Genomic DNA, 16887 nt, shown 5'->3' with positions numbered 1-16887 from the left:
CCCCCTACATTGAGGTTCCCATCAGAAATACCTGGCAAAGGTAGATATTGTCTAATTCCTGGAGTTGGGCTTTTTTTTTTTTTTTTTTTTTTTTTTTTTTTTTTTTAGTATTTTGACTATTATAGCCTTCCTAAACTAATGGTAAATCTTTCCCATATGCAGCTGATATTTCCTGGTCTTTGTGCAGCCATTGGCATAAAAACTTAAAGAGTTTGTTACCCCAGCATTTCATATTCCTGATATGTGCCTGGTGTACCATGTAGTTGTATGAAAAAGTATGCTGTTCTTTGTATTGCTTTCTTTATGTGAAATCCCTGGTACTTCTGCCAGTCCCTCTGCTCTCCTATTAGAAACTGAGAAACTGACCACACTTAGCAGGAGAACACATCATGGTCAGTTCTCTAGCTGTGCCGGGAACTCAGTGTACTCTCCTCCACTGATCAGACTTGTCCTGACACGCCCCCCTCCCGCACAGCCATTCACTGGGAAGCTCAGTGTGCACCTTGTAAAACAATGGGTTGTTTTACAAGGTGATAGTTTACAATCACTTTCATTTGACAAATATTTATAATGATAACCTTGGAATTAATTATACAAATTAAGTCACCCCTAATGCCCCGTACACACGATCCGAAAATCGTACGAAAAATGCCGCATTCGAAACGATCGTACGATAATCGGATCGTTAGTACAGAGCTTTCGAGAGCCGATCAGGACAGTTCATCCGATATTATTCTATCGGACATGCACGGAAATTTTTTCCGTACGATGCCCGATCGTACGATTTTCGTTTAATCGGTACAGCTATCGTTCGAAAATGCAATACAAATGCATTACAACACATGACATCGTTTCCGAATTTTTATTCTGTCGTACGGGAATTTTCGGGACTTTAGTAAACTCATCAGATTCGATGTGAGATTAGCAGGCAAACAAAAACGGACGATCATTCGTCCGATATTCGGATCGTGTGTATGGGGCTTAAGACATCGATTTCTGAACTGAGATATTTAAAGTGTCAGATTTTATTAAAATACAACAACCTGCAATTTTTCTTATTTTTTTTATTTGTTATGTGAGCTCATAAAAATAATAAGCAGTACAGCACGTCTTCTATGGTTATACTTTAACAAATAGTGCAAATAAATACATTCTTTGGGTCACACTTTCAATAATCTTTGTTTTTAAAGGATGAGTGTACTTTTCTGACAAAATAATCAGTGTTATGCTAACGCGTATATTTTGTTATTTCAAGTGCCTACTCAAGGGGAAAAAACGCAAATATAGCAGAGAAAAAAAATGAGAAGAAAAATGAAAAAGCAGTGACTGAATTCAATAAAAACCATAATCAGTAGATTCAAAGATACAGACAGCTGAAACTGTATGCAAATCCCGACCCCGGTTTTCCTATGACATTAGAAGACCAATAGGGAGGCTTGGGAGGTAGAACAGGAAGGGACTTTTCATAGGAAAAGTCAAAATTTGAATAGAACTGTAGCTCATGAGATTTTTGCATATACGGATCATGCTGACATACAGATTTCACTAACAATATACTCTGATTAGACTTATCATATGTGGATTTGGAATTTGACAGTAATCAGCTCTCTGCTCGGGGAGCACTGAGCGATCAGCGGTGTTTGATCGCTCAGTTCTCGGGCTACATGGGGCAGGGGACAGATGCAGCATCGGAACAATGTTGCATCCACCTAGGTATGTATGAGATCTAAAAACAAAAACAAAAAATCTATCCTTTCACTGCTTTTATAGGGAAAGAAGAGACGAGTAGACAGATAAACCTTGCAAAAATGCTTGATTTGTTGCCCAGATAGGTTATAGGAGCTAAGGGCCTTGATTCAGAAAGCTGCAATATCAGTTAAGCAGTGCTAAATGTTGCTTAAGGCATGGAACATGATAATATTGGTTAAAAAGTCAGTTTAGCATGCCTTAAGTTCACTCTAAGGTCTTGTTCACACGAGTGGCCATTGGACGGTAAAAAACGGTGGTTGAGTGACATTTTCACTGCCCCCCCCCCAGCCATCCACCCAACAGAAAACATGCAGCCGCTCATGGCTGTAGATATGCCATGGCAAAAATGACACCCTGCTTGGAGGCCAGTACCACCACCAAATGTGACTCAATCAAATGAATGGGGCTGCACTGCAACCTTGAGCCAAGTGCTTGGCTTGCGGTTGCAGCATGGTATTTACATGTAAAATTTTGACTGTAAAAAAAATTTTAAAAAACGGGAATTCAGGAAACAGAAGTATTGCCTTTTAAATGCCTGGCAGCTACTGCACTACAACCTTCTGAAAAGCGATCCACTGCAGATTGCTTTTCATAGGGTCAGAAAGGACTGCCGCAAGTGTGAACGAGCCCTAAAAAGGTACCTTAAATGCAAATGCAGCTTGATAAATCAGGACCAAAGGTTTCTTAAAGTGCACTTATTCTTTAAGCATAAAACACTCTTGAGTAGCAAAATATAAATATACAAGTATACACGTCTGTACAACAGGTTCAAAATATTTTCTCTCTTTTATCACTAAAACAGTACTAATTATATAATCTAGAGCAAATCAACAGATTATTAAAATTCACTCCTATAGAAAACATACCCTATTGTTTAAAAAAAATATGGCCAGGTATGCTTGAATTGTGACAAGTGCTAAACACTTGACATTAGCGCAGTCTTTCCTCATATTAAAGCTCTTGAATTAACAATTTATTATACCCATTGTTATAGCTGGAGAGGTTGTGGTAGAATCTTTCGGTCAGCTTGGCATGGAGTACTTGGTTTCTTTGTTGATATCATCTCTTTCCAGTGGCTGGGATGCGTTTGCTAGTAGTTAGAACTGGATTCCCAGTGGTGCTGTTAGTGCTGTTACTGGATGATCCATTCACAATAAAATAGTCAATTTTGTTTTCTAACTTTCCGAGGCGTTCCAGGATGTCTCCCAGAAGAACTGCAATTGTCCTCTTCAGATCAGCTGTTCAAGATTAAAGGAAAATTCTGATTAATACATGGCAGAAAACATGCACTGGACACATTGATGACTGGGGTCAGTTAAACTGATTGTACACCTTAAAGAGATGTTCTGCTTTAGTTCAGTGAGGGATTGGATAAATCTGTACATAATTAGGTAAAATATTAAAGCAGACCCAAACCCTCCTATCCTTTACAGCCAAGGAAGTTGCCATCCAATTTCCTGTACACACGATCGGATTTTCCGTTGGAAAAAACTTGGATGGTTTTTCCGACGGAATTCCGCTCAAGCTTGCCTTGCATACACACGGTCACACAAAAGTTCTCTGAACTTTCGACCGTCAAGAACGCGGTGACGTACAACACTACGATGAGCTGAGAAAACGAAGTTCAATGCTTCCGAGCATGCGTCGAATTGTTACCGAGCATGCGTAGGAATTTTGCGCGTCGGAATTTGTACAGACGAAGGCATTTTGGGATGGGAACTTTTTACGACCAAAAAATTGAGAACCTGCTCTCAATCTTTTGCTGGCGGGAATTCAGCCAGCAAAAGTCCGATGGAGCATACACACGGTCGCATTTTCTGACCAAAAGCTCTTATCGGTGTTTTGCTGGCCGAATTTCCGATCGTGTGTGTGTGTGCGGCATTAGCCTCTGTTTAATCTGCCATTGCCTTGGTGCTGCATGTGATCAACTATAACAGCTATTTGATGAACTGACATTTTGTTTGAGAGATAACATAAGTGCACTAGTAACTGTGACAGTTATCACTCCAGGCATGCCTTGAGTGTAACTGTTTTGGGAAACCATTAAATCTGTGGGTTTAATTCCACTTTAATGCTGACCATACACTATACGAAATCGGCCGAACCCATTTTCGAAAATCGAACATTCGGCCGTGAGCGCAAACGATAGTGCCATCATGTAATGACAGATAAATCGTTCAGTGAACATAAAATTAATTTGTTTTTTTACATATACCTAGTGAAGACAGTTCGTACGGGAAACACATTAACCTTTCAATGTATTGTTCGTTCAGCAGAAAATTTCCAAACTTGTCCTTCATTTTTTCGGCTCAAAAACGTCCCAACAATTATCGATTTTGTGCCCATTAACTGGCTGAAAAACAAACAAACTATCTAAATGACTGAATTTCGGACGATTTTTCGTATAGTGTATGGCCAGCAGTAGATTCCAAAATCCCACGGGATTCCTCTTTTAATCTTAAAAGCGGAGTTACGCCACCCCCCCCCCCCCTCCAGAATTTAAAAGTCAGCAGCTACACATAGTGTAGCTGCTGATTTTTAATGTTGGGAAACTTACCTGTCCTGAAATCCAGCGATAACGGCACCCCAGCCAGCGTTTCCATTGCCGGTAAGGGAATCCTTCACAGCCAGGTCGATACTGCGCATGTGATGCTTACTAGCACATTATGGTATTTTTCAGGAGAAAGGTTTTTTTTGTTCTTTATTGCAGGGTTAACTACCGCTTTAAAGTGCTGTCACAAACTGTGAGCAGGCAGGCTCTTCTGAAATACAATACGCCTATCTACCTTCTTATAGCATACACAACTCAGCTTACATCCCCGGAACAGTGCCTGTGTGCTGGGATGACAGACTCCTGCAAATGCACAGGAGGGATGGCATTCTGCACGACTGATAAAAACTAAAAACGGCTGAAGACCGGCACCCAAAAGAAGATGTTGGTGCTGGTGAGGGACAGGAACTGTTGAAAAAAAGGCAAGTTTAGCTCCACTTTAACACTCAGCCTGCTGACTCTTACTTCTGTTAAAGCTAAACTCCAGGAAAATATACAACCCCAATTCCAAAAAAGTTGGGATGCTGTGTAAAATCTACATAAAAACAGAATGCAATGATTTGCAAATCTCATAAACACATATTTTATTCACAATAGAAAAAAAAACAAAAAGTTTAAACTAAGAAAATGTACCATTTTAAGAAAAAAATAATAAGGTAATTAGAAATTGATGGCAGCAACACATCTCAAAAAAGTTGGGAAAGGGCAACAAAAAGGCGGCGCAGTAAGTGGTACTAGCAAGGAAGAGCTGGAAGAACATTTTGCAACCAATTAGGAACAGGCTAGTAACATGATTGGGTATAAAAAAAATTAAAAATATCTTCTTAGGGAGCCAGAGGTTTACCAATCTGAAAAGCTGCATCAAAAAATTGTGGAACAATTTAAGAATAATGTTCCTCAACATAAAATAACAAAGACTTTAAAAGTATTATCATCTACAGTACATAAAATCAACAAAAGATTCAGAGAATCTGGAGAAATAACTGTGCGCAAGGTCAAAGTTTTACATTCTTTTTGGCAACATGAGCACTGCGCCCTCCGGACTAAAGAGAGGGACCTTCCAGCTTCTTATCAACGCTCAGTTCAAAAGCCTGCAGCTCTGATGGAGTCCAGATCTTTCACCAATTGTAAATATTTGGCGCATCTTCAAATGAAAAATATGACAAAGAAGATCCAGGACTGTTGAGCAGGTAAAATCCAATATTAGGGAAGAATGGGGACACATTCCTCTCCCAAAACTCCAGCAACTGGTCTCCTTTTGAGACGTGTTGCCATTCATTTCAAAATGACCTTATTTTTTTTTATAAAGTTGTACATTTCCAGGTTAAACATTTGATATGTTTTCTATTGAGAATAAAATATGGGTTTATGAGATTTGCAAATCATTGCATTCTGTTTTTATGTAGATTTTACACAGCGTCTCAACTTTGTTGGAATTGGGGTTTTAAAAGACAAACATTTTAGCTCCTTTGTACTTAAAGTGTTTGTTACCCTAATTGTTTTTTTTTTAAAAGGATCCTGTTCCTTTAAAGCATGTTATACAGCACAGTGCTTGTGCTGGGTAATTTGGACCTCTCCATCACCTGAAATACCTTGCTGATCCTGCCCTCCCCCCTGTAAACTGACCACGGTTTATCATGGCTGCTGAGCCCTGACATTGAGGTCAGTTTATGTGTCTCCGTCATCCGCTGCTATCTGCAGCTCTCATGTGTCTCCTTCGGTCCTCCCCCCCCTTCCCCCCCCTGCCTGTCAGCTCTCACTAGTGCTGCTCTGCTCCTTTCCCCGCTGATACAAAAAGATGTTATGTTTATACCATCCACATTGTTAGATAAGAACATGTGTCCTGGTGTCTGTGCTTTATAAAAAAAAGCCGATTTCACAGCACCTCCTGGTGCTCACGTGACTTTTCAGCTCTCCCCCCCCCGTCTGACGTCAGCAGGAGTTCTCATTGGAGCTGTCAGACGGGGAAAGGAGAGAGCCGAGCAGTCACGTGAGTGCGGGGAGGCGCTGTGAAATCAGGTAGAAATCTGCTTTTCTTTTTTTCTAAAGCACAGACACTAGGATACATGTTCTTATCTAATGGGGATGGTATAAACATAACATAGTGGCTTAACAACCACTTTAATAAGGCATCAAATGTGCTGTGCAAGCAGTGCAAGTACCTGCATTTGACTTTTTATCAGGTTATGCGCTGTTATACAGTGCCATGCGATTCTGTACGGTGCGCTGCAATAAAATGCAGCATGTCTGAATTTTAGCGCAGACCTAGGCTGCATTGCAGTGTGAAAGAAAACAATTGTTCTTTGTCCCAATGTGTTCTTACAGTGACAGACATTTTACAATGCAGTAAAACATCTGTCACCACACATAGTATGAACTAGCCCTTCATTGGCCCTGTGCCCTGGTCTGCGAAGTGCTCTGCCGATGGCCAAAGTAATCACAGGGTATGTCGCTATACGTACTAGAGGGAATGCATGAGTGTCCCAAGCAGAAGGCCCACTAACAGGCCAGGTTTTATGTATTACCTTTGGGAGATGCAGACTAGAATACTGCAATCACTGAGCAGCAAATGATTTCACCTGTGATGTATTTCAGTTATTTTGCAAACCTGGCCTGTTAGTGGGCCCTGAGGACAGGGTTGATGACCACTGTACTATAGAACAAAAAAGTACAGTAAATACATACAGTAAAACCTTGGATTGCAAGCATAATTGGTTCCAGAAACATGCTTGTAATCCAAAGCACTCAAAAGCAAATATTCCCATAAGAAATGATGGAAACTCAAATGATTAGTTCCACAACCATTTATTAATAAATCCTTCAGTTTATAGTCCATAATAAAAGATTATAGCTATGTGATAGGTTGTGTAACCATAAAATGTCCATCCACAAATGGTAGCCCCCACAAGGGGATTAGAAGCAAAATCCAGCAGAAGCTACAGTGTATAAAAGAGAAGAGAGGCGCCTCTAAGTGTAGCAATATGGTTACATTTAATGAAGGTACGACATTTAGCAACTCACATGGTTGATGATTAACCACTTCCCACCCAAGGACTTTCAGAGGGAATATCTGAATGATGCCTGCAGCTATGTGCACCATAAGAACGATCATAGCGGTGGTTCTGCCGCTTGATCGTTCTTACAGGCGATGGGAGGGGACATTCCCCCCCTCCTGCCACTATCAGGTGCTTCTCCGGGCTCTCCCGTGTCATGCCGACCCGGAGAAAGAATCACCCGCTGCCAGGTGACGAGCATACAGATTTCCGGTGACCAGATGGTCACCGGTCATCTCTATGACGTCGGAGGCCTGGACGCGACGTTATGACATCACGTCCGGGCTGCGATTGTAAACAAAGCCGCGATCGTGGCTGGTAAGCATGGGATCGTGGATTTTTTTTCCAATCTCATGCTTTCCAGCCTGGAGGAGAGATGTGGGGTCTTAATGACCCCGCATCTCTACATAAAGGAGGACCTGTCACGAATGATTCCTATTACAAGGGATGTTTACATTCCTTGTAATAGGAATAAAAGCGATAAGAAAAAAAAAAAAAAAATGTTGTAAAGGAAAGTAAAATAAAATAATAAAAAAAAAATAAATTTAAAACGCCCCTGTCCCCGGTAGCTCGCGCTCAGAAGCGAATGCTCACATTAGTCCTGCCCACATATGTAAACGCCGTTCACACCACACGTGAGGTAGCGCCGCGTGCGTTAGAGCGCGAGAGACAATTCTAGCACTAGACCTCCTCTGTAACTCCAAACATGTAACCTGTAAAAAATTTTAAAGCGTCGCCTATGGAGAATTTTAAGTACTGAAGTTTGGCATCATTCCATGAGTGTGCGCAAATTTAAAGCGTGACATGTTGGGTATCTATTTACTCGGCATAACATCATCTTTCACATTATATAAAAAATTGGGCTAACTTTACTGTTTTGTTATTTTTTATATTATGAAACTGTTTTTTTTTCCCCTAAAAAAAACACGTCTGAAAAATTGGTGCGCAAATACAGTGCGAGATAAAAAGTTGCAATGACCGCCATTTTATTCCCTAGGGTGTCTGCTAAAAAAAAAAAAAAAATAGATAATGATTGGGGGTTCTGAATAATTTTCTAGCAAAAAAATTATGATTTTTACATGTAGGAGAGGAGTGCCGGTATGGAAGTGGTTAAAAGGGGCACATCTAAGTATGTGCCCTTTTTAACCACTGCTGCTCACATACACCATCCCCCACACCGCCAGCTCTCACCGTTGTCAATCTGCAATCGTGACCGGGAAGATACCCTGCAGTAGAGCGATCTGAAAGCGCGGCTTGAACCTCTCCTGTTTTAATCATCAACCATGTGAGTTGCTAAATGTTGTACCTTCATTAAATGTAACCATATTGCTACACTTAAGAGGCACTTCTCTTCTCTTTTATACTCATTTGCGACATTACGCTACTTGTATATCAAGTCAATTTTTTTTTTTACATTTTACTTGTCTTGCAAAACGCTCTCAAACCAAGTTACTCTCTAACCAAGGTTTTACCGTACAACTCCCCATTTTACATCCAATGAAATCTCACTTGTTTTGCTACACACCAATAAGAATTTCACTCTGAAGGACTTTGCACTTTCAGCATTCCTGTGTACTTACACGCTGCATCAACAATGATATGAGCAGATTACAGTTTATACATTCAAGACACAAGCACATGAACTGGGAATGATCGATTTAACCACTTGCATCCCAGGGCCTTTTTACCCCTATAGATGTTTTTTTGTTTCAGCGATGTCTCAGTTTTGCACCTTATATCTTTGAGATTTTGTAGTCTGCCCTAACCTGTCATACATTGGTTTTCTTAGGTCAGATAAAGCTTTAATTTCATAGCAGATTTGATTTTCTAGGTTATAAGTAGAAAAAGTAAGTAAATGTAAGTAAAGCAGTCCCAGATCTGTACCATAAAATATAACCATCAAAATCTGCTGATTAAAAGGGTTTCCAATAACTATGATTTTTTGCAATGTAGCAAAATGGTACAGCTGTAGGCAAAGTGAAAGGAAATTCACCTTTCTGACCAGGTTATACGTTACACCCGTATTTAGGGTGTAACATATTCAGCAACCTCCCCCGCACCCCCTGATCTCCCCCTTTCCTGTGACAGCAAGGGGGAGGGGGGTTCCTCTCTTGCTCTTCCTGCACCCTCTGTCACAATTTAAACACAGCAAGGCGGTGCGTGGCTCCATTCGCACAGCTGCATTATTCATTCTAGGAATCTGTGAATGAATGAACTACAATTCCTGTCCACCATGGCACACGGCTTGTAGTTCTCAATGAACTGCAAGGGGGCTGGAGAGCACTCTTTTTTTATAGGTTTGTGATTGATAAAATTCCAAATGACATTGCATGTGCTTAGACGAGCACATGACGCTTACACAGTTTCTTTAAAACAAATACACTTTGTATACTTCTTTTAACTGATTTTCCCCATCTTGGAAGGCGGGAGGTCTGGATATGTTCAGTGCTGATTTGATCAAGACCCTCACCCATGCAGCTTTGCAGCAACAGATCACGTCTAATAGTGATCTATTACTAGCTGCAGTCATAAGAACAGAGGGAGAGGCAAGGGCTGCTTCAGCTCCATTCAAGAAGTCTCTCCATTTCAACAGTAAACTCAATGTGCAAGCACTGGAGTGCTTTGTGGCGAGATCAGCCCAAGAGCTGATGGTTTCAAGAGGAGAACAAGTTGAATGCACAGTAAGGGACACCTGTACATTGGCTCCCTGTAGGACACTATCATAGGCAGAACCGCCAATAGTGGGTGTCATAGGATCGCAAGTGTTTGAACTGGAGATACAATCAAGGAGTCTCTCCATTGCCAGTCCTTGTAGATTAGATGAAATAATAGAATATGTAGCAATGAGTGCATTTATGTGCACTCAGGTTATCCGACATTGCCGTGTGCTAGCCAGTGACTGGTGCCTTCTTCCACCCAGCAACATGACACAAATGCGCAATGTGTACACATCACAATCTTATGCAGAAACTGTGCTTCCAGCATTCACATCACATCTGACATTTCATTAGAGTTTACCAATCGTTCGATACATTTTTCAGGTTAAGGCCGGGTTCACACTGGTACGACTGTCATCCTACTTTGCCCTGCGACATCGGTCCTACTTCCATCAACTTGAATAAACAGGATACAATTTTGCTCCAACTTTGAGATATTCCGGCTTGTCCTTTGACCAATCAATCAAAACAATCCCAGTGCAACATAAATTCCTTTTCCTGCTGCTGTAATCACCATGTCAGATGTCACAAGTTGGATAGTTAGGACAAGGATCCAACTTTGATCTGACTTCAATGAGTTAGATCAAAGTCTATTGAATAGACTGAAAACGGACCAAAATTGGACCAAAGTAGTGCAGGAACCTTTTCTAAAGTCAAACCAACTTGTGTCAGACCAGTTAAGACGGCTCTCATAGGGAACTATTGATTTGTACACGTCATGCGACATGTGCTCCCAAAGTTGGAGCGTATGTTGCACCAGTGTAAACCGGGCCTTAGTGAGCAAGAGAAGCAACAGCCAAGTGTAACACTTTCAGGGGACACTGGGGATGTTTAAAGTGTATGGGGAGACAATGAGAGGCAGGTAGGCTGTACAGGGCCCGATCATTTCTAATGGTAGCCCTGGGCACAGCTAAACAGAGTTGAGGGGGACAAAAGAGGCAGTGAGACTGGATTGTGAAAGTGGAGGAGAGAGGATACAGCAAGGCAATCCATTGGTGCTGATACTGTGATTCCGGTAGTTTGACCTCCAGTCAGAAGGGATCTTCTTGAACTACAGTGATACCATTCTATGGGCCATCTATGCCGTTTTCCTTGTTCAGCATACCTATACATACATACATACATTTTGATATTTTATTATAACGTGAGACCATTTTCTTTCCTATTGGGATTACAGGAGCAACCTTAAAAGCCCATTTTTAATTTCTTCCTTTTTTTTGTGCTAGAATACAGCAAGAGCCACATCACATGGGCAATCCTGATTTACCAGTGCAACATCAACCTAAAACCAGATTGTGAGAGGTGGCTAGAGACTGGATTGTGTAGAAAGTGGAGGAAACACATATGGAAGATAGAGAATGCAATGGCATTCAGTATCTCATTTATGAAACAATTTCCAATATCATAAAGGATACGCACCCAGATAGCAAGGATAACTTACCACAAAATGTGTGGTAGTGTTGAATTGTAAGTCTGTTAACTTGTCTGTTGCCAGCCCACAGCAGTGCTTTAAGCGTTTGCTACCCCAACACTTCATATTTATGATATGTGCCTGCTTTATGAGACCGTATCCTGTTCTCTTTGTATTGATTCCTTTATGTGAAAACCCTGGCCTTCCTGCTAGTCCCTTTGCTTTTCTTTAAAAACTGACCACACTAAGCAGGAGACCACAGCATGGTCAGTTCTCTAGTGGCGCTGGGAGCTCCCTGTACTCTCCTCCAATGATCAGACTTGTCCTGACACTCTCCCCTGCACAGCCATTCACTGGCAAGCTCAGTGTGCTGCTTCTCCTCCCCCAGGTCTTATGCAGCTGAGAACAGAGAAAATGTGATCATTATTAAAAAAAAAAAAAAAAAAAAAAGGGGGGGGGGGAATGTTTAAATTTTTTTTTTTTTTTTTTATATCTATACAAAAAGGCTTTGTCTTTTACCCCCCGCTAGCGGCCGAGAAAGGGTTAAAACAGCCCGCAATGCACCGCAATAGCGGCGCTTTGCCGGCGGTATCGTAGCGCTGTACCATTGATTCCAATGGGGAGCAGCGGTGGAGGAGCGGTAAACACACCGCTCCTTCACTGCTAGAAGGAAGCTGCTGGCAAGACTTTTCCTGACGTCCTGCCAGCACACCGCTCCAGTGTGAAAGCCCTCGGGCTTTCACACTGGAGACAATGGAGCAGCTGTTTGAGGGTGGATTGCAGGCGCTATTTTTAACGCTATAGTGCCTGCAAAACGCCCTCGGTGTGAAAGGGGTCTTAGGTAGGTGTAAAAAAAAAAAAAGATGTAAATGAAAAATGCTTTCAGAAATAAAAAAAAAAAAAAAAGTGTTATAAATTTATATTTATCAATTACCAAAATGAAAAGCAAATGAACAGAAGAGAAATCTGAATCAAATTTGGCGTTATCACCCTTTGCCTTCAAAACAGCATTAATTCTTCTCAATACATTTGCAGTTTTTGATGGAACTCGCCCGGTAGGTTGTTTCAAACAACTTGGAGAACTAACCACAGATCTTCTGTGGATATAGGCTGCCTCAAACCCTTCTATCGCTTCATGTAATCCCAGACAGACTCAATGTTGAGACCAGGGCTCTGTGGGGTCCAAACCATCAGAACTCCTTGTTCTTTTTTTTTTTCTTTTTTTTTTTTTTAATATTTTACTTAAGACACAAGAGGCATATCCAAGTTATTACATTGACAATGCTTAACCAATAGCACTTCTATAGACATTCAAATGAGATTAAAACTGTATGCATCCGAATATCAATGCAGGGTACAGATAATATGTAAATTAACAATGTAGTGTGTCTGCCAAGGGGCAAGCTGTCAGCAGTAGGTTCTAGGACTGCCTCTACCATTTTCCAAGTATCCAGAGAGAGGAAGGAAGAAAAATTAATCGAAAGTAGAGAAAGAAAAAAGGAGGAAAAGAGGGGGGGGGGGGGGAGAGAAGGAGAAAGGGGATCTTGAGTTGGAGTTGGACATCAGCTAATCAGGCATCCATTCCTGATACAGCTGCCTGAGACTCGTGTGCCAAGCAAGGCTAGACCCTCATCAGAGAGGACAAATATATTCCATAGTCTCCACAACTCAGAGTACTTTTCATGTTTATGTTGTGCTGATAGTGTGAGATTTTCCATTTTATTGATCTCTTCCACTTTATGGAGCCAGCAACTGACAGTTGGGGGTAACTGTTTTTTTTTCCAGTTAAGGCAGATGCACAACTCCGCCTTACACAACAAATGGAGGACAATTGATTTTTTATATTTTTTTGCTGGAATAGGCGTATCATGTAGCAATTTCACTCCAATATGGTACTATCCTGGGGCAGGACCAGAAGATGTGCAACATCGTACCTCCCTCCTCCTGGCACCTCCAGCAGTGTTCAGCCACCTCAGGGTAGAATTTATGTAACATCTGTGAAGTATGGTACCACCGCGTCAGTATTTTGTAATTGGTTTCCTGAATTTTTGTGCAGATGGATGATTTCAGCGAGAACCTAATAATCTTTTGTGTTTAGTCTGGTGTGAACTTATAATTCAGTTCCTTCTCCCATTTCCCCATCCAAGACAGATGCAGTTGCTCCGGAATGGTAATCAGTAGACTATACGTTGTTGAGAGCACTTGTGTCAGTGTCCCATCATCCGAGCAGTATTCTTCAAATGTGCACAACTGTCGACTAAAGCTCTGTGGGACCTGCAGAGAATGGAGGAAGTGATGAAGTTGTAAGGCACTCCAAAACGGCAAGCAAAAGGGACCGGTGGGTTCCATTTACCAAGAGATGGAAGGTCAATGTCCCGAGGTTAGAAAATGCGATTCCCGAAAATGTAAGGTGCGAAAATGATGGTCTCTCCGACTCGGGATGAACCGTGGGTTCCCAAGGATGGGCAGCAGGGGTGAATCGGAGGTTGTGAGAGACATTTGTGTAAAAATATGTGAGCATAAGTGGAGGACTGTGGGACCTATTAGGGGGTGTAGTTTTATGTCGGACGGTAGGTTGTCAAAACACCATGGTGCCCCTTTCAGTTACACATGTTTCTGGGCTTGTTCAATTTGCACCCAGAGTTTACCAGCCAAATGACGGTTCCAATCTATAAGTCTTCCCAGGTGGATCACCTATTAGTACTTCAGAACGTCAGGGAGTGCAATTCCCCCGCAGTGCTTAGGCAGGGTTAGCTGGCATCGGGTGTGCGAGTTCTCTTGTGTGCCCATATAAATTTAATTAATAAGGAGTGAATCTGTTTAAAGTAGTGGGGCGGTATCTGAGCAGGGTTTGGAAGAGATATAAATACTTAGGTAAAATACACATTTTGAGAAGGTTACATCTTCCGAACCATGAATACAAGCCCCGATGCCAACGCTCTAACAAAACAAGGGTTCTGGTCAGGAGAGGGGGGGGGATTGAGTTCAAAGACCCGGGACATGTCAGAAGGGATGCATGTTCCTAAATATTTTAAAACTATCTCAGTCCATTTAAACTTGAAGCTCAGTCTCAAGGTCTGAAGCAGCGTGGGGGGAACTCTCACCCTCGTAACCTTCGATTTGCCGAAATTGATCTTCAAGTTTGATAGCAGGCCATAAGTATCGAATTTATGGAGTAAATTTGGAAGGGACACCGATGGGTTGGAGAAGGAAAACAGCAAGTCATCAGCGTAGGCCGATACTTTATGTTGTGTGTCGCCGTCTTTAACACCAGTGATGTCCGGGTCCAGAGAGAGAGAAAAAAGCAGCGGGGATAAGGGACACACCTGTCTAGTCCCATTTGTTACAAAGAAAGTGTCTGATAGAATCCCATTGGCTTTAACTTGGGCTGTCGGGCGTGAGTTTATCTTGGTGATCCAGTTGAGCATACGATCCCCCAAACCCAGGGCTTTTTTTCAGCCGTAACTCACCGGAACTGCATTACGGAACCTCTGGCAGCACTCTCCTCGGAGTGACATGTCTGCTGTCTGCACAATCAGATGCATGTCTCCAGTCCCTGCAGCAGCCTGTCTCACTCACACACAGCAGAACAAAGCTCTCCCCTCCCCCTCCCCCTCCAGCTCTGTATACACAAGAGGAGGGGGAGCAGGAACACGCGCTGACTTCAGGTCTGTACAGACTTTTCTATGCTTTATAGATAGACAGGGAGGAGGGGGGAGAGAGTGGCTGGGATTTGGAAGGAGGAAATGAAAACGATGTACACTTGGTGGAGTGATTGGGGGATTAGGAGGATATGTGCTTTGGTATGAGAAAGGACATATGCCAGAAATCAGTGTGGGATTAATTTGAAACCTGACAGCCCCTTCCAGCACTAGCCCCCCTCTCCTCCCAGCACATTTCCAACCCCCCCCCCTTCCAGCACTAGCCCCCCTCTCCCCCAGCACATTTCCAACCCCCCCTTTCAGCACTAGCCCTCCTCTCCCCCCTCCCCCTTCCAGCACCAGCCCTCTCCCCCCTTCCCCTTCCAGCACTAGCCCTCTCCCCCTCCAGCACTAGACCTCTCTCTCCCCCCTCCCAGCATTAGCCCCCCCCTCCAGCACTAGCCCTCCCCCTTCCAGCGCTAGCCCTCTCCCCCTTCCCCCTTCCAGCGCTAGCCCTCTCCCCCTTCCCCCTTCCAGCACTAGCCCTCTCCCTTCCAGCGCTAGCCCTCTCCCCCTTCCAGCACTAGCCCTCTCCCCGTTCCAGCACTAGCCCTCTCCCCCTTCCAGCACTAGCCCTCTCCCCCTTCCAGCACTAGCCCTCTCCCCCTTCCAGCACTAGCCCTCTCCCCCTTCCCCCTTCCAGCACTAGCCCTCTTCCCCCCTCCCCCTTCCAGCACTAGCCCTCTTCCCCCCTCCCCCTTCCAGCACTAGCCCTCTTCCCCCCTCCCCCTTCCAGCACTAGCCCTCTCCCCCCCTTCCAGCACTAGCCCTCTTCCCCTCCCCCTTCCAGCACTAGACCCCCTTCCAGCACTAGCCCCCCCCCCTTCCAGCACTACCCCCCCCTTCCAGCACTAGCCCTCTACCCCCTCCCCCTTGCAGCACTAGCCCTCTCCCCCTCCCAGCACTAGCCATCTCCCCCCCCCCTTCCAGCACTAGCCATCTCTCCCCCCCCTTCCAGCACTAGCCATCCCCCCCCCCTTCCAGCACTAGCCATCCCCCCCCCCCTTCCAGCACTAGCCATCTCCCCCCCCCCCTTCCAGCACTAGCCATCCCCCCCCCCCCTCCAGCACTAGCCATCTCCCCCCCCCCCTTCCAGCACTAGCCATCTCCCTCCCAGATATTCTCCTTCTCACAGAGGGCATGATCATGGCATCTGAGACCCCGAGAGATGGAGGACATTTACCTTGGAGGCCCACACAAGCTCCTGCTTGACAAGCCTAGTGCCAGAACTTGTTCCAGCACTGGGCTCCAGGACTCAGCCCGGATTCATGGGATGCTGGGATTTTGTTTAAATCTCAAGAAAGGCCCATTAAAACTGGGACCGTATGGAGGTTTGAATTTGGATTAGAAAGGGGGAAAGGATTTGTGTTTGTGGGCGAAAAGTTTGTACTGGCAGGGGGATTTCGGTGGGAAGACATGTGATGGAACTGGGGAGAGGACTTGTGTAGGAGGGGCTTGGAGGACTGAGGACAAGGGAAGAGGAATTGTTCCAGGATTGTTGTGCTGGAAGGGGAGATTCGGGGGAGAGAATTTATGCTTGGGGGATGTTGGGGTGGGGTATCTTTGCTGGGATGAGGAGCTGTGCTGGGATATGGATTTGTGGGGTGGAAGGAGATTTGTGCTGGGAAGGGGGATTTTTTTTTTTTTTTTTTTTTTTTTTTTTAAGGGAGAGCTTTGCAGAGACTGAGTTCATTCAGAGAGGAGT

At 43.6% G+C, this 16887-nt stretch overlaps 1 protein-coding gene across 1 annotated transcript in view; it reads right to left on the bottom strand.

Annotated features, from left to right (window-relative positions):
- Positions 1-1049: 1049 nt before the first annotated feature.
- Positions 1050-16887, bottom strand: part of CCDC126 (coiled-coil domain containing 126) — an 83523-nt gene continuing 67685 nt past the window's right edge. Inside the window, exon 3 of the mRNA XM_073630103.1 lies at positions 1050-2987. Coding sequence (XP_073486204.1) covers positions 2809-2987 — 179 coding nt within the window. The 3' untranslated portion in view covers positions 1050-2808. The remainder of the gene's footprint in view (positions 2988-16887) is intronic.

This window comes from Aquarana catesbeiana, linkage group LG05, assembly GCF_042186555.1.
Source record: "Aquarana catesbeiana isolate 2022-GZ linkage group LG05, ASM4218655v1, whole genome shotgun sequence".
Lineage (NCBI taxonomy): Eukaryota > Metazoa > Chordata > Amphibia > Anura > Ranidae > Aquarana > Aquarana catesbeiana.
This window is presented reverse-complemented; position numbering and strand designations above follow the sequence as displayed.